This window comes from Saccostrea cucullata, unplaced genomic scaffold, assembly GCF_032062105.1.
Source record: "Saccostrea cucullata isolate Sc308-1 unplaced genomic scaffold, CSIRO_AGI_Scuc_v1 ctg102, whole genome shotgun sequence".
NCBI lineage: Eukaryota > Metazoa > Mollusca > Bivalvia > Ostreida > Ostreidae > Saccostrea > Saccostrea cuccullata.
Window position 1 is genome coordinate 33,075 of NW_026938483.1, and position 24,212 is coordinate 57,286.

The following is a 24,212-nucleotide window of genomic DNA, read 5'->3' on the forward strand; positions in this document are numbered from 1 at the left end:
AAGATAATGGTTGTAAAATTCAGATGTCTCATTCACAATTTTCAAACATTTTTTTAAAAATTAATTTAGGTTTTGATTCTAAATCAGGAGGTCTTTTGATATTGTATTCAAGGCAATACACCCATATCTGCATATGATAGCTGCTAACCGCCTTAATGGTTCTGAATAAGATATGCCTTTTCAAAATGATACTTTTCATCAATCTATCAAAAAATGAATATTATAAATGTATTTGAGGAAACATAGCAAGATTTGCATTTAATAAATAATTTATACTCGGAAATATTATTATTGGGGATTTTATCCATTGACCGAGTTTAAAATACTTTACAGGATTCTATCATCTAAATAAGTAAACTCCTTGGGATTATAATTAAATATAAGCACTGTCAACGAGATATTAGTCCTCTAAATTATAAACTGAATAGAAGCCAACTAAAGACCTACCTAAAACACTGATTAGAAAGAAATATACAGCAGTCATAAGGAAAAGGGGAAATCAATTTACAAGTACAACAGATTGTTAGAGAACTTAAACTGTGCTAAACTAAATTGGAATTCACTGGAAAACATTGTAAATTAATATCAAAATATATTTGCTGCTAAAAATAAGAAAAAATTTACAAAACAAGCATAATCAATAATGAAAACAAACAAAAAACATAAATCTAAAAACTGGCAGGTTATACAGTGTAGGTACACAGCCATTCACCAACCCCAAACTTAATACACTCAGGTATTTAATATTCAGTTTTTACTATAAAACTGACACGACATTCTACAATTGTATCTACCATTAAACTTAACCCTGGCAGATATACAATTTAAACAATTGGAAATATACACACTCTGTATAATTAAGATCTTTGTATTATGCAATCATCACATGTACTGGTACAACACATTGAAAGCTAGGTAGTATGAGCTCAAAATAAATTACAGGAATACACATTTAGTCTGTATGTATAGTCAGTATGTATAACTTAACTAAATAGTATCTGTTTTATTTCAGTTGATACCTCGATCCTATATTTGAAAAACAGATCAACGTACATGTACTTGTTTATAAAAAGAAAAAAAATACAGAAACTTTGCATGCATAATGAACATTTCTTTTCAGACGGTATAAAATCTTAAAAACAGTTTTTATCCAGCAGTGTATAGGTATAGATCATCCAGTGTCCTTCCTGCAAGAGACCATTGACAGGAACCCTATGTACATGTACATCTATTTAGTAACAGAAGTTGAAATCATTTTCAGATGAGGCTGAGAATTTTAGCAGTTGCTCAAAAAACATTATTAAAAGCTGATTTCAAGAATTAGTGAACATCTAAGCAAAAGAGTATATTGTAAACCATAAAATGAGAACAACTTTAAAGACTGCATCAAATGGTTAAATACTGCATGTACCAGGATCATTTTTTGTCTGCATAACTTAAATTGGTAAATCAATAAAACATATATCGCTAAGTAACAAATATTGGTGAGGACAGAAAAAACATATGTCCAAAATACATGTACATGTAATTTTTTTCATTTTAAAATGGATAAAAACTCCAAATATACATTGTCAAGTAAAGATATTTTCATAAAGATAATTTGACTTCAGAAACTTACAGTAACTCAAAGTTGACACTACTTTACCATATTATCAGGCGAGCAATATATGTTCAACAGTGTTCTGAAATAAATGTAATATAATGTCTATTAACATTTGCATATTGACTACTTTTTTTTGCTTCACTGCATGTACATACATGTATCTGGTATTTTTTTTAAAATGCTTTAAAAAGTCTATATAAAAGTTATGTTCTATTTTTTTCCTTTTCATCATACATACATAATGTATATATGGGTTCTTAGCTTTCCCAATATGACAATAGCTGCTTGGTTGTTTACAAACTATCTGCAGGAGTAAAAATTCTGGTCTCGCAATTACATTACTGAATTACATATAATTCAGATTTATACCGGTACATACAATGTATTTAGTCTGGAATCTTATAGGCACTTTTTGTTAGGTCTGAGAGATTTTACTATAAATAAAAGCAGGTGGGCAAACAGAAGTTTTTTTGGAAGACCTATTGAATGAAATCATAGCGAGCAGATTTCACATTGAGTTGGGCCCAGTTTTCTATCTGACTACTGTATTGGACACAATATAGGACAACCAATGTTCTGTTGGATTAAATACTGTAAAAAAGTGAAAAATATCATCTACAATTCAACAATAAAAAATTCTTAATAAAAAAAAAATTAATAATATATTAATCATCAGCTAATTTATCATCAAAATATGAATTGTCAAATACTAACTACATTTGTAATCTCCATCTAGAATTCTATACAAAATGCTGTAAACTGTTAGCGAGCGACCTAATTCTGAGAATCGTTCTATTAATAGTAATACTACACTGGGCCTGTCCCTCTCTCTGACATCAGTCCATCGCTTAGAATCCCTGCCAATCACTGTGTGCGTCTGAATCCTCGTCAGTATCTACCTTGTAACACTTGATTCCATTCTTCAATGCTGGAGTCCCTTTTCCTTTACCTTTAACGAAAAAACCATAAGCATTAATAATTAACTGGCACTCATACATTGTAATGAGGACATAACAAATAATACAAAATATATTTATCATCGCGTGTTTAATTCCTTACAATCTGGCTTGTTACAATTTTTAATTTCTTCTGTTGGTCTTTGCTGTCTATTGCCTGTATTTATCATTTTTGACTTTAAATCACCTAGAACTCTTTAGTTTGTATAGCAAACTTTATTCTCTTCTTTCGGTCTTTGTGGTATATATCTATCATTATGTGTTATATTACCTAGAACTCTGGCATGTATAACAATCTTGAGTCTTGTCTGTTGGTCTTTGCTGTATATATTTATCATTTTGTTTTATATTACCTAGAACTCTGGCATGTATAACAATCTTGAGTCTTGTCTGTTGGTCTTTGCTGTATATATTTATCATTTCTGTCAGCAGTTTCTCACGATGAGCATTAAAATGCAGCACCAGCTCATGTCCCTTACCTACAAGTGTATTATGTGAAAAATAAACAAGAGATGTACTTGAAACATTTATCCACCCTTTACATCTTCTTCAAAGAGGAGCATAAAATCATACAATTTTCTAAAAATGATCATTGACCAAAAATGCAGAGCAACAAATTCGTAAATGATAAAAATACATGTACATTATGTAATTCTCATTCCCTAATAAAAGGGAGACAATATGAAAACTACTGATAAGCCACATAAGATATTCAACATATAAGCATATGTAGTACATGTTTATCCTTATAATCAAAACTTTGTGGAAAAAAAAAACAAAACTGCCCCTACCATCTTCTGTAGGAGTGACTTTCTGGATTTCGACATGGAGGTTTTCCCTTTTATCATAATCAACCTCCTCTCCCAGACTATCACTGACACAGAAACAGACCACGTAGTGATGGTGGACCTGTAGAAATCCCAGGTGGACGTCCGCCTTACCCTCACTCTGCTTCACGTGAATCTCCAGATTATGGTCCTTCAGCTGTTCTGCCTCAAAATGGACATGGTCTTTCCCATGGTCTTTGCAGTTGGAAGCTGGAAATCAGATTTAATACAGTGTTAAATAAAATATGTATATCATGTATATTATATACAGTCAAAGCTTGTTCATAGACCAAGATTAAACTTTGAGATACCTGAGGATTCAAGATGTTAAGGTTAAAAATCATATTAGAGAAACAATGGTTGTGACTTCCAAATCACTTCAAAACATCCCTGATTATCTCTGGTATTATACTGATAAGACATTACTGTTCAAAATGACAAAATTCAACTGTACATGTAAACATTATCAAAAAGTATAGCAATTCTAACAACATACAACATGTGTATCACAAATGACATGTGAACATTAATTGTTCCTATATATGGAAGTCCCCATCTTTAGAGTACCTGGTAGTAAATATACCAGTAATTAAATCAAAAGTGAATTCATGTGAATTATGTGACATTTAGATAGTGTTTTACTCAAGAACTATTTGTGTATATTCTTTTTTTTTGCATGTTATGCAAGCATGGACTAAAATATGCAATTTTCAAGACCAGAAAAAAATATCCAGCATGTCTGAAATGTATCTCAAACAAGTGTGCTTGCAATTAAGTAGGTCAAGGTGAAAAGATAAAATGCATATTGTAACTTTTGCCAAGGTATGGTTATTTTGCACAAGATATATTTTGAATTATAAAAACAAATTCAGAATTGTTTCATGTCTTTTTTCACTAAAAGCAGCAACTTCATTTAAGTGTGACTACGGATTTTGCTAGGGTTTACAAAAACTTACTGTAAAATCACATATTTTCAAGGGGTCATAAATTTATGGGTTTCTCAATACCTTGGAAACATCTATATTTAACCCCCACAATAATCAGTGATTTCATAGTAGTTGAACTACATATTTCTTGTGCAAATAATAGACACCAGAACACAATACAAACAGAACAATCACATGACATAGGAACACAATCCAAACAGAACAATCAAATGACACCAGAGCACAATCCATACAGAACAATCACATGACAACAGGACACAATCTAAACAGAACAATCACATGACATCAGAGCACAATACAAACAAAACAATCACATGACAACAGGACACAATCCATACAGAACAATCACATGACAACAGAACACAAGCCAAACAGAACAATCACATAACAACAGAACACAATCCATACAGAACAATCACATGACAACAGAACACAATCCATACAGAACAATCACATGACACCAGAACACAATACAAACAGAATAATCAAATGACATCAGAACACAATCCATACAGAACAATCACATGACACCAGAACACAATCCAAACAGAACAATCACATGACACCAGAACACAATACAAACAGAACAATCACATGACACCAGAACACAATCCAAACAGAATAATCACATGACACCAGAACACAATCCATATAGAATTATCACATGACAACAGGACACAATCTAAACAGAACAATCACATGACCACAGAACACAATACAAACAGAACAATCACATGACAACAGGACACAATCCATACAGAACAATCACATGACAACAGAACACAATCCAAACAGAACAATCACATGACAACAGGACACAATCCATACAGAACAATCACATGACAACTGAACACAATCCAAACAGAACAATCACATGACAACAGGACACAATCCATACAGAACAATCATATGACAAGAGGACACAATCCATACAGAACAATCACATGACAACAGAACACAACCCAAACAGAACAATCACATGACAGCAGAACACAACCCAAACAGAACAATCACATGACAACAGAACACAATCCAAACAGAACAATCACATGACAACAGAACACAATCTAATCAGAACAATCATATGACAAAAGATCAATCACATGACAACAGAACACAATCCAAACAAGAATACAACACTACAAATTGATAATAATGAGTATGAAAGAATGATCAATAAATGAAATGAAATAATGAATTTTTTTCTTAAGTTGTTTACCATTTACATGATCTAATTTGTACTAATAAAATTATGACTATGAACAAATTTTGAAAAAAAAAAAAATAAATAAATGTACAGACAGAACGATGTGCATCCAAATCTCTGATTATACAGTTATAGGGGCATAACAAGGGTTTGTCACCCTGTGACATTTATTTGCTTAGATTTTCATTTTTTTAACGTTTAAATAAAAGAAGGAGCCAACAAAATACTATAAATTCTGCATATCTCATACACTACTTCAACTAAAGAGGCTACATGCATGAAATGATGTATCCTACGATAGTAATGGGAAAAGATAATTAACTTCACTTACCAGGTTTCTCCTGAATTGTTTCCATTATTAAGATTTAATGTATAGAGAGAAGCCTGTATTCCTTTGATTCTCTTTCTTGGTGGCTTCGTTGTAACTGGTGGGCTCTTGGTTTCACAATAACTTTGAAACAATTTACTCTCTAATCAGTAATGGTGAAACGCAGAAAGCTTTACATATCTCTGAAAATAGAACAACCTCATTTTGAAAAAGAAATCAACTCCATTTCTTTGAAAATATATAATTGCACGAAGGTCAATAACTATAGACTTCGTTTTTCTCTGTTTTACATTTACCAATGAATAATTAATCTGTTTAAAAGTCCTGAGGAAATTCAAGTTTCTGAGAAATTAATTTTGAACTTCGATTCCGAGTTAAGAAAATGTATAAACATCATAAAATTATGCCTTTTAATCTTTTCTTTACGTTATTATAAAAATGTTAGAATATGAAAAATAATCGTTTTCAAAGTGGAGTGATTTGTTGATATAAGCCACGGGGATATACATTTGATTTCCATACGTTTCGAAGAAAAAGATTAAATTCATCGGGATCGAAATTCTCAATTACACTTTCGAGCTTCTTTGGAGTTTTCATTCCAGAATCAATGAGTTAGAGATTTTCCGAGTAAAATTATTAGCATATCGATCAAGATGGCGACGGCGTCAGAAAATGATTGCCTTAATGATCCAAACTTTGCAGTAATATGCAATTTTTTGGACCGCTTTGGTGAAATAATAGGTCTTGGTGATATATCTTACACAGATCTCCAAACATGGCTGGAAGACACGAAGCATGGTCCGTTGGAAATTAATTTTTTTGTATTGTTTACATCATGAACAACAAAATATCTTTGTTTATCTTTTGTAATTACTGCACTGCCTATCAATTCAAATCATTATTGCATTAACGAATTTGACTCTTTCGTTTTCGTAGTTTGCTGTTCAAATGTAACACTTTTACCAGTTACGCTTTTCTTCAAGCATTTGAGAGAAATCATGAAAACAAAGAGCATATAATGAATAAATATTGAACTTAATCAGAACTTTATGCATATATACCATTCGTTTTGAACACATAAACTTTATATTTCTTGATTGAACAAATACATTTTTATTTAGAACAAAATTATGATTATCCATAATTCAATATTTAAACTGAATTTGTTTTGCAGTACCCTCATTTTTAGTCGATTTGCATGTGAAACTTCTAAGAAGAATGGGGAAAAGTTCAGTGTCGACTGACAAATGGGAGCGATATGTCATTAAGGTAGAACATTCATTATAATGTCGTATTAGGTATATGCTCATGGAAAGATCCATTTTGACATTTATATATACAGTAAAACTTGTTTAGTACTAACACGGATATTGTGAATTCATGGATATAGCAAGTTATCTTTGATCCCCAGCTATATAGATTGAACAAATTTCTTAAACGGATATAATAAATTATGGATATAGCAAAGTAATTTCATACAAACATGGCTATTGCAAATTCACGGATATAGTGAAGTTATCTTTGATCCCCAGCTATATAAATTGAACGAATTTCTTAAAAAGATGTAACGAATTATCACGGATATAGCGAAGTGATTTCATAGGTCCCAGTGACTTTGTTATAACCGAGTTTTACTGTATTCCTTATCAATAGCAAGCAAGCAAACGAGTGTCATGCTTCCCCAATCTCCATGGCTCTATTTATTTAAAAATTATCATCATGTAACATACTAAAGATCTATTACAATTCACTTCATATAACCATTGACACATAATTCGAAATGCACTTAGTATATGCCTTGAACCAGATATATTATCTTAAAATACTTGGTATAAATTTCCAGCTATTGTATACTTTATGATTTATGGATTCTTTTTATTCCTTTGTTTAGTTCATACACACCTACTCCAGTGTTGATGCCTGGGAGGTAGAGAGATTTGGATACAAGCATTGCAAAATAGCAACGAAACTAACAATCTTAAAGGTATGTTTACTGTACTAATAAAGATTAATTCTGCAGATAAAGAGATTATTCAATAGAGGTAATTTATAAGAGACTGGTGATTTTGTATTGATATAGTAACTTTCCAATATGGAATTGATAAACACGTAATTTTTGTATGATATTTAAGAAATTAAAATGAAGATTCATTGTAAATGGCTAACAGATGATTAATTTAATTTAGAACCTCCTTGAGAAGCAGTTTGACTTCAACTCAAAGTTTAAAGAACAGATAAATGCCAAGCCTGCTGAGGATATGAGGTTTGAGCCACTTGGTCGAGATAGAAATGGATTAGCCTACTGGTATCTCATTGTAAGTAACGAGCATTCTTAGAAAAAAGCCAAGTCTACAATCTGTCTAGGATATTTTTGTAATATAGTGAAAGTAAGATGGACTTCCTAAGCAATTGCTGAAAAGCTTTAAGAAAATCTACCTGATCATAATAATTCTTTTGGTGTTTTATATGACTTCCTTTAAATAGAAAAAAAAGTTTGGGATTTAAACTACTTTTGACAGTGAATTGATTCTAAAATTTCATGATTTACTCTCTAAACTTTGAAATTTTGTATTGAACTAAAGTGGATCATGTATTGGTATATAACCCTCTTTATGGTTGTTTGTTTACGCAGGATAAGGAGTTCAATGTCCGCGTGTACAGAGAAGATCAGGATGACATTGACGCAGAAACCTGGGAAGTTGTTTGCAAGTAAGAAATGAAAAATAACAGACATATCATAAAAATAAAACCATAGGGTCAATAAGTAAGCTATGAAAAATAGCCCATATGTCATAAATACATCTGTGATTAACATATTTTCAGGCATTACAGAAGTAATATAACTTTAATTAACTTATAATCTCCCTCACTTCATTTGTCTGATTACAGATTTATCATACTTGAATGATACCAAGAGACATCACATAGGAAAGCCATTCACTTCAACATTAATTATTTTCAGCATTTTTTAGCATGTACATGTATATATACCAACATGTGCATCACAGCACTTATTGACACATGTATCATCTGACAAACTCAACAGTGTTCCAGCTAGGATCTGAAAATGGAGGGGTGCAAGAGAAAGGCACTTTTTTGCGACTTGCCGTTAATTTGTCGCGAGCTTTTGTTACATAGGCATATCTCATCACTTCACCGTTATAAAAATGAATTACTTCAAATATCATTAATTTAACCTTATTGATTTGAAAGATAATTACATAAACACATACTGATAAACTCATTTAAAAGTATATTTATTAGCTAAGTAATTTAAACATTTAAGAATTATAATTTCAATTAACTCTTTTCCCCTTAGACCTTTCCCTCCTTTACCCCTTAATGACGACTTTTGACGCCTAGCCCCCAACCCTTAATGATGACTTTTGACGCACCTGTATTTCATTGTTGAATTGACTTGAAATTACCGCTTGTTTACAAAATATCAGAGCACAGGTGGCCACCTGCAGGTTAACAATAGATGATTGCATCATACTACAGTTAGAAATCACGTGATTTACCTGTGTAAACAAACAATAGAATCTTGGAAAGTCCCACCAAAATTCAAAATGGCGGACTGTTACATACGATGTTTTTTGAGCATATAACTCAGTAAATACGCAATATTTTCTTATCCAGTAAAGCATTACATGAAATTCGAGCTATAAACTACCTATTTCTTGAAAGGTTTGAAAATTATAATGATCTATATGTGTAATATACTCCAACATAAGTTATGAAAATTCTGTGAAGTTCGGGACCGCGCAGTGCCGATTTCGTTACCTGCTTCTCACAAATTCAGAAGATACCTTCCATTTTACACATATTTATAAATGTAAAGGTGTAGAAAATAATTATTTTAATAGAATTGGATCATTAAAGTATCCAAAAACGTTCAGAAATCAAGTTTTAGGATGCAAGTCTGAAAATTTGTCGGCGAGATAATCAGATTGACATTGAAGAAGCACTACAATTTATTGATTTCTGAGTAATTAAACTTATAAAATTGATAATAAATAATAATTTAACCATCAATTATATCATCACACATATTCTTTATTTATACAGGCAATTTTGGCTTATTAAAGCCGTTTTACATGTTGAAAATATCTATTTTTCTATTTACACCTGCTTTTACCTGAATTATTTTTTAACAGAAAATTCCGATCTAAATTATGTAAAAAGATTTGAAAAATTTAATTTATTACGAATACAATGATATATAATACATACCGGTAGTATAAATGAAATATTTTGACCCTTAATAGTTCAGTTTTAAACTGCACTCCAATTCTTCTAAAACGCTCTAAGGGGCAGCCAGGCAAACACTCTAAGGATATGGCCAGTGCGTCAAATCGTGGCATTAAGGGGTAAAGAGTTAAAGATCATCTTAGGATAAGTGTTACTTTTCTTCCATCATTTTCAATCATGTATTGCTTCAAATATTTGAATATTAATAGCTAGTCCATGATTTGTTGTATGAGATATACGTCTCTTTCTACATATTTTGGAGGGGCACGTGAATGTAGGATTTTATATATGCTTGATTAAATTTTTTATTAGTGTTTTATGAAATTAGATAGATTTTAAATAAAAAAACTAATTAAAAAACATTCTGCTCAAAGTTCTACTTTCAACTTCCCGTGCTGAGCAAGGGAACTTGTCTTTTGCATGTATATGTCGTACTTTAAATAATGTAAACTTTTATATGTAGGGGTAATGTAACGTTTTTTGTAGCAGTAATGACCATGTAGCGGTAATGAAAATTTTTAAAATATAACGGTAATGATACGCACCCAATTGAATGTTGGGACCTGTACAGTATACAGGTACTGTAATGCGAGTTCATTACGTAATCGTTTATGGCAGGAGGTGTGAATTGTTGATAGGCCTCAGGTATTCTGCTTTGGCACACATTAATTATTTTAATGAGTGAAAAGGACAGTCAGAATGATACAGGACACAAACAAGGGACATAGGGACGCCTGCTAGGGGCACAGGGGTGCACTGATTTGAGGGCGAGGCGCGGTGCCTCTCCATTTCCCTCTAGCTGGAACACTGCTCAAGGAACATATTAAAACTCACCCAAGCAGAAAATAATTACCTGCATTTCATTTTCCTTTTTGCATTAAGATGAGGGGATTATGGATTATCTGTTTTGTTTATAAGGAACAGGAATGACCTGGCTGAGTTGATTGACTCGCTGGAGGATCAGATCGCTGGTAATGAGGTCAAGGAGGACAGCGAGTCCGAGGCTGGTAAGTCAGGGTACGACAGTCAACCAGGTATTGTTCTGGGTACGACAGTCGACCAGCTAATGTCCTGGGGAGAAAAAGGCCATAAGGCAAAAGAAGATTGAAAATTAAGAATATTTCTGTTCATGTACTGCAGATAATAGAATAGTGTGTGATTTTATTTTCAGATACCTATTATATTTGATAAAAATAAGTTTATGGCAATCAGCGTCAATATTTGATAGGGTTATGCATGTACATACTTGTATACTAATGAACCTGATCGCTATGTAAATCTCTTTTTGATAAAGTTGTACGTTCATGAATACTTATGAATATGATCCAATTTTTACATTAAACAGTATCATTGACAGAGAACACAAATGGTGCAGTCAAGAAAGAAGAGAAGGTGGATTCAGCTGAGGAGGAGGTGAACGGTTCATCCACCGTGAAGAAGGAACCAGATAAGATGGACGAAGTAGACGGAGCAACGGAAGAAAAGGATGATAACACAGAGGAAAAGAAAAATGTTGACGCAGTAAAATGTGAAAGTAAGGACCCAAAACAGAAAGTGAAAGTAGAGGTCAAAAGTGAAGATTCTGTACAGGAGGAAAAGAATGTCAAGATGAAAGAAGAACCTCATCAAGAAGTGAAATTAGAGAATTCTGTAAAGGTTGAAGAATCTTCTACTAAAGAGGAGAAAATTAAAGATAAAGAAATTAGTGTTAAAAGTGAGATCCCTGAAGAACAGGGAGGAAAAGAGGAAAAGGGGGGTAATAATGAAGACACTGTGACAGTGAAACTGGAAAAAACAGATATTAAGGAAGAAAGGCCCACAAAGATAGACATGCAAGATAGAGTGGAAGAGGCAGAAATTAAAAAGGAAGAATCCACAGATGTGGATGCATGTACAATGAGTAAAGCAGAAGAAGCAGAAATCCCAAAGGAAAATGAATTGGCAGATACCTCACACAAGGGAAAGGAGGGGGCACCTGATGAAGACGACCACAGCAAGGGGGGAGAGACAGGAGAAACTAAAACTGAGAAATCTGTAGAGGCTAGTGCTTCAGGTGATGAACCTTTGGAGACTAGTGCTTCAGGAGTTAAAGATACTGAACCAGAAAATAGTAAAACAGATGGAATGAAAAAGGGAGAGCAATCAGAGGTAGCGACCTCAGTGAAAGAGACCAGGGAAACTGACACATCAGGTAGCAATGTCTCAGTGAGTAGTAATGATAAAGCAGTGGGTGGGGAGAACAGGGAACAGGAAAGGTTAACTGGGACTGATACGGTAGAATGCACTGATAATAAGACAACTGAGGCTGATAAAACTGTCAAGTGTGATTCTGTAAAAGAAAAGGGTGATCCTGAAGATCGAAATTCTAACAATATTGAACCTAATGAAGCAAACAATCACAGTAAAAGTAGTACTGTCACTGAAAATAAGACAGAAATTGATACTGAAAAAGAAGATATTCTGAAAAAAGATGATAGTGAATTAAAGTTAAGTCCTGAAAAAAATGTGAATGACACTTATAATGAGAGTAAAGAAAAAGCACCTGAAGAGGAAAGCCACAAAGAAGAAGAAAAAGTGAAGTTAAAGGACAATAAAGATTTGAAAGATTCAGGGAAGGAGGATAAATCAGGGAATATCCCTGAGAAAAGTCCAGCTACAAAGTTGTCTGGTGATGGTGAGGTAGAATCTCCAAACTCAGAAAGTAAAGAAACACAGAAAACCGAAAATAAGGAAACCAAAGAAAATACACAGAGTGATGTCTCTGCAGAAATTACAGAGAGAGAAACACAGGAAAGTACAGAAAATGGAGAAGCTGGAACAGTAGATGCCAATAAGAGAGAAAGCAACATAGAGGTTACATCAGAGGAGGCAGGCAAAGGTAAACATGATCAAACATCAGAGAAGCCTGACCTTACATCCAATAAGTCTGAGGTTTCAACAGAGAAACCTGACCATACAACAGATAAGTCTGATATTACATCCAGTAAGTCACAGCAGTCTGCAGAGAAACCTGACCATACAACAGATAAGTCTGACGTAACATCCAATAAGTCTGAGGTTTCCACAGAGAAACCTGACCATACAACAGATAAGTCTGATATTACATCCAATAAGTCACAGCAGTCTGCAGAGAAACCTGACCATACAACAGATAAGTCTGAGGATTCTACAGAGAAGAAAAAGGAGAAAAATGATGATGACAGTGAAAATAAATCAGCTGAGAAAACAGAAGAATCTACTAAGGAATCAAAAGAAGCGCATTCTGAGAATGATTCTAATGCTCTGAAACTGAAAGAGAAAACAAAGAAACCAAACCTTAAAGGGGGCCGTAAGAGAGGGATAGAGTACGAAGAATCAGCTGAAGATTCCCCCGTAGAACCCAACTCCAAAAAAGCCAAGGATGGCAAGAAAATCATTCCACGGGGAAAACGCAGGACTCCAAAGAAAGTGGACTCCTCTTCTGACAGCGATGATGTACCACTGAGTAAAATAGGGGCCAAGAATGGGGACTCCAACAGAAAACGCCCCGAGTCATCCCCCAATGTACCCTCCAGGAAAAGTAACAGACCTGTCAAGGTAATCAAAGAAATTACATTCCATTTGTAGGTTCTCTTGAACATTTCTTAGCCCATTACACGTAATAATTATTATAGTAACAGAGTTTCAAATTTCTAGATCAGTGTTGTTAGCTGATACCTTATATCTCCTTTCAAATACTTGCAATACTTTTTATATATGAATTGAATTTATTTCAAAGCTAAAATCAGTATGACAGCAATTTCTTTACAATTGCAAAATCAGTAAAATAAAATTAAGATCTAATTCTGTCCAAGAACTATATAGTTGTTTAATGGTGCTAACTAATCGATAATATGTTTACAGAAGAAGAAAATTTCCAGTGAAGAAGAGGATGAGAGTCCAAAGAAAACAAAGTCTAAACGAAAAAATAATATGGAGAAAGGGAGTGATAGTGAGGAGGAAGGGAGCCCAGCACCAAAGAAAAACTCCAAGAAATCAAAACCACCCACCAAAAAGACAAAGAAACAAGAACCGGACTCTAGTGATGAAGATGTCCCACTCAAAAATACGAAAAATGCTAAAAACAAACCAAAACCGAAGTCTGAGGAAGCTGTTCCTAGCGACGAGGACGACCAGGGGAGGAGGAGGAGTGCTCGCGTGAGGAACATGAGACAGAGAAAGGAGCCAACACCTGAGCCCTCGAGCTTCGAGGAGGACAATGTGGACAGCGAGTTTGAGATCGGCTCAGAACAGGAAACTACGGACGACGAATTTACTCCAACCAAAGGACGCAATGCACAAAGACAAGAAGCCCGTAAACGTAAGTTAGAATCTACAGGTATGAAGTTTTTAAGTGCTATGGCAGAACTCCAGAAATTTTTTTCAAAGCAGTTGGTACATTAAGATTTTTTTTTCTCAAAGATGACAGGAATATAGAAATTCTTTTTGATGTCTTGGCATTCATGATGCCAAAGATGTCTGTTCCTTCCTTAAATTTTTTTAAAAATCAAAACCTTTACAGAAATGTCCCCTTTCTGTTTGTAGGTCAGTTAGAAGAAGACGAAGCAGAAGAAGATATTCCTAATGATACACCGTGCTGTAAATGTCAGAAAACTCATCAGCCAGAATGGGTAAAACATTTACCTTTTGTATTATAAATATAGTCAACACAAGCAAGCTACGAAAATAGTAACATAGCAATAGCATATACTAAATTTTCTTTAAGATTCAGTATGTGTTAATTATGTGTTTCGTTGATCATTATACCGTGGCTTTCTACACTGCCTGTTTTAAACCTCCACAGAAAATTAGATTTCTGTTTCATTTTTACTGTGTGCCTGTCTTAGATCACCACTGATAATTAACTCTGTTTCAGTTATTATTGTGTGATAAATGTGATGCAGCCTTCCACACCGCTTGTCTCCGACCACCACTTATGATTATTCCGGACGGAGATTGGTACTGCCCGCCCTGTGAACATGTGAGTCTCGAACCTTAAATTGTTAATAACGAAAAGTTTCCAAGTGTTGTTTCCATAGTAAATGTCATATAAATATTGTATATATACCTCAGAAATAATTCTAAAAAAAAGAATTCAGAGTCATGGACATATCGTAACAGTTGCTTATTGAGATGAACACATAGTACATGTAGTTGATCATTGAATACATTTCAGAAATCTCTGGTCACTCGGTTACAAGAAAATCTTAAAGACTTAGATACCAATCTAAAGAAGCATGAGAGAATTATTAAAAGGTAAACCTGAAGGAAATTCAGATGCATAAGTATCTCTGCCATTTGAATTTTTTTTTATAATATTCTTGATGAGAAGAGCAGAAAAAAAATGAATTTAACTTGTCTATTAATCTTCTTTTTTCATTTATTAACTCTTGTGTCAATAATTTTGACATGATGAGGGACAAACTGAGAATTAAATACACATTTTGATATACTCTCATTCACATGTTAATTGTAAAAACTGTCCAAAATGTCATAAAGTATACAAATTAGTAGCATTTTTGTTTATCTTATGGAGATTGTCAATGGAGAATAATAATCTAAGCTGTTATTTATAAAGCTGTAAAAAAATTTATTTTCCAGAAAACAGAGGCTAGCATATGTTGGAATTAGTTTAGACAACATTCTGAAAGAGGTAAGTCCTGTTTTGTTCTGTTTTATTCAGTAATGGTTTATATCTGTACCTCAACTTTAGGTTCATCATCCAAATGTTAACAAGTAAAACTTAACACATGATTTTCCAGAGGTAATGCACACAGTTTAAGCATAGATTTGTTTATACCTTTTGGGCACAAATTGTGCCGAAACGTTTAAAATATTATATAAATGAAAAAAAAGATATTAATCCATTGAGAGTTATCCCCCTTATCAATGTAGGTTTACCTTAATGAAGCCCCTGATTTTTACCAGTTCTTTCCTTTGTTTATAATTTTAATGAACTGTTTTTAGGAGTACAAGGAGAGGAAGGAGAATATAGCCCCAGAGGAGGAATACGAGAGTGAGGAGGAAAGCCGCGACAGTTTTAACCCCAAACCCCGCAAAAGTAAATACATCAAACGCTCGTGTAGACAGCGGAACACCATCAGCTACAAGTTTGAGGACTTTGATGATCTGATTGACAAGGCCATTAAACAGGAGGTGGAGGAGGTTAAAGAGTACAAGAAACATAACTACGGTGGGTAATATAGGGGAGTCCAGAAACATAAGTATAACGATGGTAGTCAAGACACATAACTATGATGGGTCTTATAGGGGAGTCAAGAAACTATGGCTGGTGGATTAGTGTAGTCAGAATTGTATGTAAAAAGTACATTTTTAGAATAAGTGTAATATAAAAAATGAACTGTTTACATGTATGTTCATATATTTGCAATTTCAGGTGTAATTTGCAATGCCATTCAGCACATTACAAAGTTGCATTATTTTTGCAACTGCAGACAAGCAAACCACACAAGAGATTTGTGAATTTCCTTTCTGACAAAGGATTTGTTCTTTTTCCAGGTCGCAGTCGAGGTAAGGACATGGCCAATATTTACGAAGCTGAGGGTCGTGAATACGTACCCTCCGATGAAGAGAAATCTGACAAGCCACCACCAGTGGTCAGCAGGAAAAAGCGAGCCCGACGACTGACGACACTGGACAGCGACGATGACAATGACGAGGGAGATGAAAGTGAAGAGTTCCATCTCTCAGAGTAAGACCTGTCTGATGAAATTCTGTGTCAAAGTTTGATCTTTATCATTTTTTGAAATAAATCAACAGAATAACAAAATTGTACTCACCTGGAAGTACCCATGAACTAGGTACCAGTACCTCTGCTCTCCTTCAAAAAGTACTGATTAGAAAAAATAACAGTCTACAGCTGACTTTAAAATCCACACAGATACAAGTATTACTTGAAATTGGTCAATCAGCTTGCATTAGTGTTATGCTTATCCTTATCATAAACAAAGGGAAACACCCATTGTCTTTCATTTGATTCTTATCTGAAATGTTTGACAAATTTCATCTTAGGGTTGTTGGAAGTTATGATTGCCTACTTTCTGTTTGATAGTGAGACTGTGTCTGAGATAACTCCCTACTTTCTGTTTGACAGTAAGACTGTGTCTGAGATAGTTCCCTACTTTCTGTTTGACAGTGAGACTGTGTCTGAGATAGTTCCCTACTTTCTGTTTGACAGTAAGACCGTGTCTGAAGTTATAACCCCATACTTTCTGTTTGACAGTGAGACCGTGTCTGAGGTTATAACCCCTTACTTTCTGTTTGACAGTGAGACCGTGTCTGAGGTAGTTCCCTACTTTCTGTTTGACAGTGAGACCGTGTCTGAAGTTATAACCCCTTACTTTCTGTTTGACAGTGAGACTGTGTCTGAGGTTATAGCCCCTTACTTTCTGTTTGACAGTGAGACCGTGTCTGAAGTTATAACCCCTTACTTTCTGTTTGACAGTGAGACCTTGTCTGAGATAATTGTCTACTTTCTGTTTGACAGTGAGACTGTGTCTGAGATAATTCCCTACTTTCTGTTTGACAGTGGATATAACTCCCTACTTTCTATTTGACAGTGAGACCGTGTCTGAGGTCCCTGAGGAGGAGCAGGAGGACAGTGAGGATGATGAGGATGAGGTGTCAGACTACAGCGAGGACGGAGAGGGCTGGAGGTCATGTCGAAGGTCATCCAGGTACGGGAAACCCACCAGGAGGAGCTCACGCAAACGAGGACGACACTCCATCTTCAAAGACTTTGGTAAGAGATCTTTCATTTGTTTTTAACTCAGCTCAATGAAGTCAATATGAGATAATGCTATTTCCCCCCACCCACTCCTTACCCCTGAAGCCTTGGCTTTGGTGTCAGGGTTGGCATCATACTTACAGTTTTAAAGTAAATTTCCTGCCATTTACATGTAATTATTAGAGAGTACATCATGACCCAGAACCAAGGCTATACAGTTAAAATTTGGTATCTCAAACATTGATATTTGAATACTGTGGATACGTCTAAGTGAATTAGTAGTAGTCCTAATACTTATTCTCTAAAGCATTGATACTTGATAAATCTTTTCAAATGAAATCAAACCTCTGTTTACTTTAAAGCATTGATACTTGATAAATCTATTTAATGCTATCAAACCTGACATTTCTATTTATAGTTGTTGATGAGGATGAGGACAGTGAGGACAACAGGAGGACGGCCCGGAGGTCAGTGAGGAAGAGGGCGACCTATAGAGACCCGTCCAGTGAGGAGGAAGAGGAAACAGAGGAGGAGACGGAGGAGAGCTTCGACAGCGAAGATCTGTGTTCCGAGGACAGCGACACCAAAAACAAAAAGGGCAAACAGAAGAACGACATCACAAAAAAGAAGAAGATTGAAAGTAATTCAGAGACCGAGGAGGAAAGTGATGAATCTCGTACAAAAAAGAAATTCAAACCCTCAAAGAAAAAGGCAAAAAAGAAAGTAGAAGAAAGTGAAAGTGATTCTGAGGATGACCACCAGAGAAGGTCACGAAGGAATGTGAAGAAAATTGACTTCAAATCACTTATGTTGTCTGAAACTGAGAGTGAAGATGGAGGGAAAAGCAGCAAAAAGAAGAAGAAGATTTCTAGCAGTGAGAGTGATGTTAGTGATGAGACGGGATCAGAGAGTGAGAATGAGGAGGTCGTGAAGAAGAAGAAGAACGTCATCCGAGACGAATCCTCAGGAACGGATGAATACGAACCCGAGGAAAAGGAAAGCAAAGAGGATAAGAGTGAAGCCAATGATAAAAATGAGGATGCAAAACCAAAGGACAAGGTGGAGGAAAAAATTGATGAAACGTCTGTTGACAGTTCTGTTGTAAATAATACATCTAATAACAATGAACAAACTGAAAATGCAGGTGTGATGAAATCTCAAGAAACACCACTATCTCATCCAAATGTTCCTCTTACAGTCACTAGTGAACATTCAAGTGCCCCTGTGAATAGGAGATTTGAGGATCAAGGCATTCCTCCAAATATGCCTCCTCAGCAGGAAAACATGTTTCCAAACTTTCCAAATATACCTCAAGTCCAACAGAATGTTGGCTTTCAACCGCCTGGACAGCAGTTTCCAAACCAAAGACCACCTTTCCCAGGAATGGAACGACCTAGTTTTCATCCTCAGCCTGGTCCACTGAAAAGCCCCCCTCATGTACCCAGCAATCCCCCCAGTCATCCACATATCCACAATCAGCGACACATATCAAGTCCATCCCAGGGGATGTCAAGTCCCCCTCCATTCCAGAACCGAATGGTCAGTCCACCACATCAGATGACCAGTCCTTCCCACAATCAAGCCCCTCCCCACAATCAGATGAATCAATGCATGCCCTACCCCTCCAATCAGATGGGACTTCGTTCTGGTGACCCTCAGCGCTTCCCTATAGGTTCCCCTCCTGTTCCATCGTCCCAGGCCACTCAGATGCCTTTTGATTTAAGGATGAATCCTAACAGAATGCCCATGGATTTCAGAGGACCACATCCAAGGATGATGAATAGCTCAAACTCGTATCCACAGTATGGACCCAACATTGGAAATGTTCCACCAGGATCCCAAGCTACAAACTTTCAAAACCAAATGAGAATGCATGGTCCTATGCAGTCTAGGATGGAAGGCCCAGGACAAATGGAACCTGTAACTTCTTCACCAGGTGGCCCTTTGACATCACTTGGACAAATGGTTGCACCTGGATATCAGAGTCAACCACAGCAAATGCCTAGACAAGGTGTCCCTCCAAATTCCATGAATATGGGAATGCCAAGACATAATATGCCACAAACACAGCAAAAGCCTCATGGTATGCCCCCAACTACTGCAACTCCAAACACTGGTATGCTGCCAAATACTCAAGGACAGCATATGCCTCCAAACTTGCCCATGCATAACATGCCACATTCTGGTTCTCAAGGCATGGGATTCAATATGCCAGGTCAGGGGGGAATGCCACCTGCCTATCCAGGGCAAACTCCCTCCTTCAACAGCCCTAATCAAGGCACAGCACCACCATCAGCTGAAACTCCAAAGACAAAATCTAAGCGAGGCAGACCTAAAGGCAGCAAAACAAAAAAGAAAAAGGATGCTCCAATAGAAAATGATGATTCTTCCAAATCTCCAGGGTCTTCTCCCCAAGTAGACCCTCCAAAACTTCCCTTCCCTGCCTCACACACAGGAGAAATGGATCAGAGACAGATGCATCCAGCGGGTGTTCCAGAAGGTCTGCAGAGACCAATGATGCCACCTGGTGGTCCAGAGGGGGTACATAGACCCATGATGCCTGGAAATGAAAATAGGTCAAAGCCCCCACCATATGTTCATAGAAATGAAGCAAGTCAGAGACCTCCAGTCAGCCATGTTCCCCCAAGTGATTTTGGTAGCAGACCTCCTGATTCAAATACATCATCGACTGAAGCAAGTCAAAGAGTAAAAGATAGTGAAAAACGTAAAAATTCAATAGACAGTGATAAAGGGCCTGTGGATGAGACCAATCCAAGCCCAGCCAGTAATGTAGTAGTACAAAAAACCCCAACAAGTGAAGGCAGCAGCAAACAGGCAGGAGAAACTGAAGTTAGTAACAGGTCAACTAGTCATAGGCCACCACCAATGGGTTTAATGGGTCAAAGACCACCTGGTCCAGAAATTGGTCATAGACCGCATGCTCCAGAAATTGGTCATAGACCACATGCTCCAGAAATTGGTCATAGACCACATGCTCCAGAAATTGGTCATAGACCACATGCTCCAGAAATTGGTCATAGACCACATGCTCCAGAAATTGGTCATAGACCACATGCTTCAGATATGGGCTCACGGCTGATGGTTCCCACTTCTGGCCAGATGGGTCAGCCTCCTATGCCACCACAGTTCAGCGAGATGGGTCAAAGACCAATTCATCCAGGCATGATGCCTCCTAGAATGATGGACCCTAGAGGCATGATGATGTCACAAGGGCACCCAGTGAGAGCACCAATGCCCTATCCAGGGTATCATTATAACAGGGAGCACTTTGGTATCAATGGACACCCAGCGTCGGTACACTCTTCTCTACAGGATCCTGGGTTTCCAGGCATGAACCCACCTATGATGAGCTCACCTCATCAGAACCCAATCATGCACCCCAGTCAAGTGGCCCAACCCTTGGGAGGAGGACGGGGTTTTATGATAGACAATCTGTTAGAGAAAAACCAAAAATCTGGGATGTCTTCATTCTCTGAAAATATGGAGGAGGGAGGTTCTAATGCTGAGGAAAGCAAAGCGGACCCACCACAGATGGAGCAGGAATACGGGTCAGGTTTCCAAGGTGACCAGGAGGAGGAGGGGGTGTCAGACATTGCTGACATTGTCAAGTAAGTCAGGACTCTATGTTTACAGGAAAATGTATTGCAAGTGACAGTAATTGAACAGTTATTTATAGTTTGGTTTGGAAAGGCAGACTGTCTCATCTTGAATAGTACTTCAATCATTTTGCCATTTATTGCTTTGTTCGATAGATGGTTGCTACCATTCATAATTGTGAGTCAAGAAAACAAATAAAGAATCTCTCCTATTTCTTTTATGAAAAACAAATCTGACAGAGAATGTTTTTACGTTTTTGCCATTTTTTGAACAAAATCATCATAAATTGAGATAAAACACATATCTGTTTTGTTTGAAACTAAATGAAATGAGATTGATATGTAGATAGAAAAGTGTAAGCTATTAAGGTATTCTGTACTTACAGAGATTTGTAATGAATGTTGTTTTTGTTTATAGGTGTTTTAAGGCATAGGAAGCTGATTTTCTTGTGTCACATGACCTGTCTTCCTGGTGATCGTCATGGAGAACCAGCTTAACCAATCAGAAGCTGCTGCTACAGTATTCAAATAGTACGTACTCAATAGACGCTCCTACTACCAAGAAGGACATCCCAATGAAGAGGTTACAGTTTGCTGCAGTATAAAGTCCCCTATAGACAAAGTCAAACTGGTCTATAGCAGCTTTGATTGGTGGTTAACAGTGTTATCATGTATTCACATTTGAGCTCGTTTCCAGTATGAAGAGGAAAGAATTGAAGAAAATTAAGCTGTGCAATCCTTCTTGTACATATACACTTGTATTGCATTTAATCAGCTGATTGACAGAAGGAATGTACATGTGTGCCCTCTCTTTCTGTTGCAGTCATTAAATCATACATTTAGAGTCATCTTTTATAACTGCCTATAGGGTTGTGATTGCATTTTTTAAAAAAAAATTTTGTACAAATATATAATGTACTTAATTTTGCAGTGCTTTGTGTAAGGATTTGATGAGATGATTTCCCCCATCTCCAAATACTGGTAGTTTCAGTTCCAAATTGTGTACATGTGCAATCATGTTTAGGTTGAAAATATGTTATTTTCCTATTTTGCCAGTAGCTGTTTATATATTATGTAAACAGTATTTGTTCTACTTTTAAGATATTATTGTTGACTTTATTTACAAGTGTTACTGATTTTATGAAAAAAAAAAATCTCCCATTTTGAATTGCATCTCGTCACTTTTTAAAAGTTCATTGTGTGTTTTGATAATTTGTATTGTTTACAACATTGTTATTTAAGTGTAACTTAGACCTTAGTTTACTTTGTTTATTGAAATTGACCAGGAACTTTCTATACAAGGAATGATCCTGATTCACACACATTTATGTATATAAAAATGGGGGGGGGGGGGATTATGTTAACTTTGTTCCAAAATGGATCATGTACAAACAAGCTTTACCAAGGCATTGACTTCTACATGTATTTCACGTAGATCATGTTTTAGTGTGTATTTTGTACGATGTATTTTGCACTAAATTTTTTTTGCATATAGAAGAGGTGCTCAACATTTATACTACTTACATATATATTGTAAATTATGTAACATATATGTAAATACAATTTTTTTTTACTTATATAAATAGTAGACCATGTATCATTCATTCTTTTTGTAAATTTAAGATCATATAGAGCTTGTTACAAGTTGTGTATTTTTTACATCATTCTGAGACTGAAGGGCAAAGCTTTTCATTGTTATTTGTTTATCACCATTTGCTACTCCGAAAAATTCTGGTCGATAGCAATGCATTTTCTAGTTTTAGAGGCATTACATGCAATTTTTTTTCATATACTTGTCATATAAGTGCAAGTTATAATTAGTTATTTGTCTTATTAGCCATTTTAAAATAAGTTCCTTTTTCAGCAAAAAAGAGCAGAAATAGTTGAGGGGGACAAGGGAAATAACTCTAATTATAGAGGAGTAAATTTTGTGTCAGAAGAGGTAAAGCAGAAAACTGATCTTTTCTATGTATGATAGAGAGTATATATTTTTATATTATAATATTGTTAGCTTTTCAGATTTACAATGAAATGTACATGATCAGATGTAATTACAGTCTTGTGGTACAGACTCACCAAATATATGGGAATTTTTTAAATATAAAAACCTACAGAAAAACTTACAAAACTGACAGTTTTCCTTTGATAAGAAATGTTGTTTTTTCTTTGCATTGCCTTAACCATATTTTTATAGTTGACAGGAAACAGTTGGAAATTTAGAGATTCAATTTCTTTCTTTAAACATTAGTGAAGTAAGCCTATAGGGTTTTTTTTTTCACCGGGAAGGGGGGGGGGGGGGGGTAATTGACTTTCCTTTTAGGTGCTATATGTTATTCTGTTCGAGTATCTGTATCATTATGTTAATTGTCCATCTGAATTGTCCACTGTCTGCTTTGGTACAGCTACCCGCCGCTGTATCTGCTGTGTTTAAGCTTTGTCTGTTGTCTGTGTGTTAGATCTGATGTTTTTTGTTGATCTCAGGACTTCCCTGTATTTAGTAGCATCTGAAATCCTCATATCGCAGTGTCACTTAGATATATTCATGTTTTCATGAATCAATAAATTCTAAAAAGATTTCAAAGTGTCTTAGTCGTGTGATCTCTGAACGTAATGCTTATTAATTGCACAGAGTCAGTGTTGCAAGTTCAATGGTACTTATCCTCTGATGTTTTGCCGTGTGATGGGATTGAGGGAGATAGGGATTATGTTAT

General features: G+C 35.6%; 2 protein-coding genes across 2 annotated transcripts; one reads left to right on the forward strand and one right to left on the reverse strand.

The window, feature by feature from the left end:
* Positions 1–1,470: 1,470 nt before the first annotated feature.
* Positions 1,471–6,241, reverse strand: LOC134250399 (uncharacterized). Its single transcript, XM_062732751.1, has 5 exons — positions 6,165–6,241; positions 5,872–6,050; positions 3,351–3,596; positions 2,913–3,038; positions 1,471–2,552 (listed from the first exon to the last, which is right to left on the reverse strand). The coding sequence occupies exons 2-5, from the start codon at positions 5,894–5,896 to the stop codon at positions 2,452–2,454; spliced, it is 498 nt and encodes a 165-aa protein (XP_062588735.1). The 5' UTR covers positions 5,897–6,050; positions 6,165–6,241; the 3' UTR covers positions 1,471–2,451.
* A 262-nt stretch (positions 6,242–6,503) lies between these two features.
* On the forward strand, positions 6,504–24,076 carry LOC134250403 (remodeling and spacing factor 1-like). Its single transcript, XM_062732755.1, has 17 exons — positions 6,504–6,666; positions 7,043–7,137; positions 7,760–7,852; positions 8,055–8,183; positions 8,501–8,577; positions 11,038–11,126; positions 11,465–13,695; positions 14,002–14,458; positions 14,683–14,768; positions 15,014–15,118; positions 15,314–15,393; positions 15,739–15,790; positions 16,105–16,330; positions 16,657–16,849; positions 17,718–17,899; positions 18,303–21,513; positions 21,920–24,076. Exons 1-17 carry the CDS (start codon positions 6,522–6,524, stop codon positions 21,933–21,935), a joined length of 7,467 nt encoding a protein of 2,488 aa, XP_062588739.1. The 5' UTR covers positions 6,504–6,521; the 3' UTR covers positions 21,936–24,076.
* The last annotated feature ends 136 nt before the right edge of the window (positions 24,077–24,212 follow it).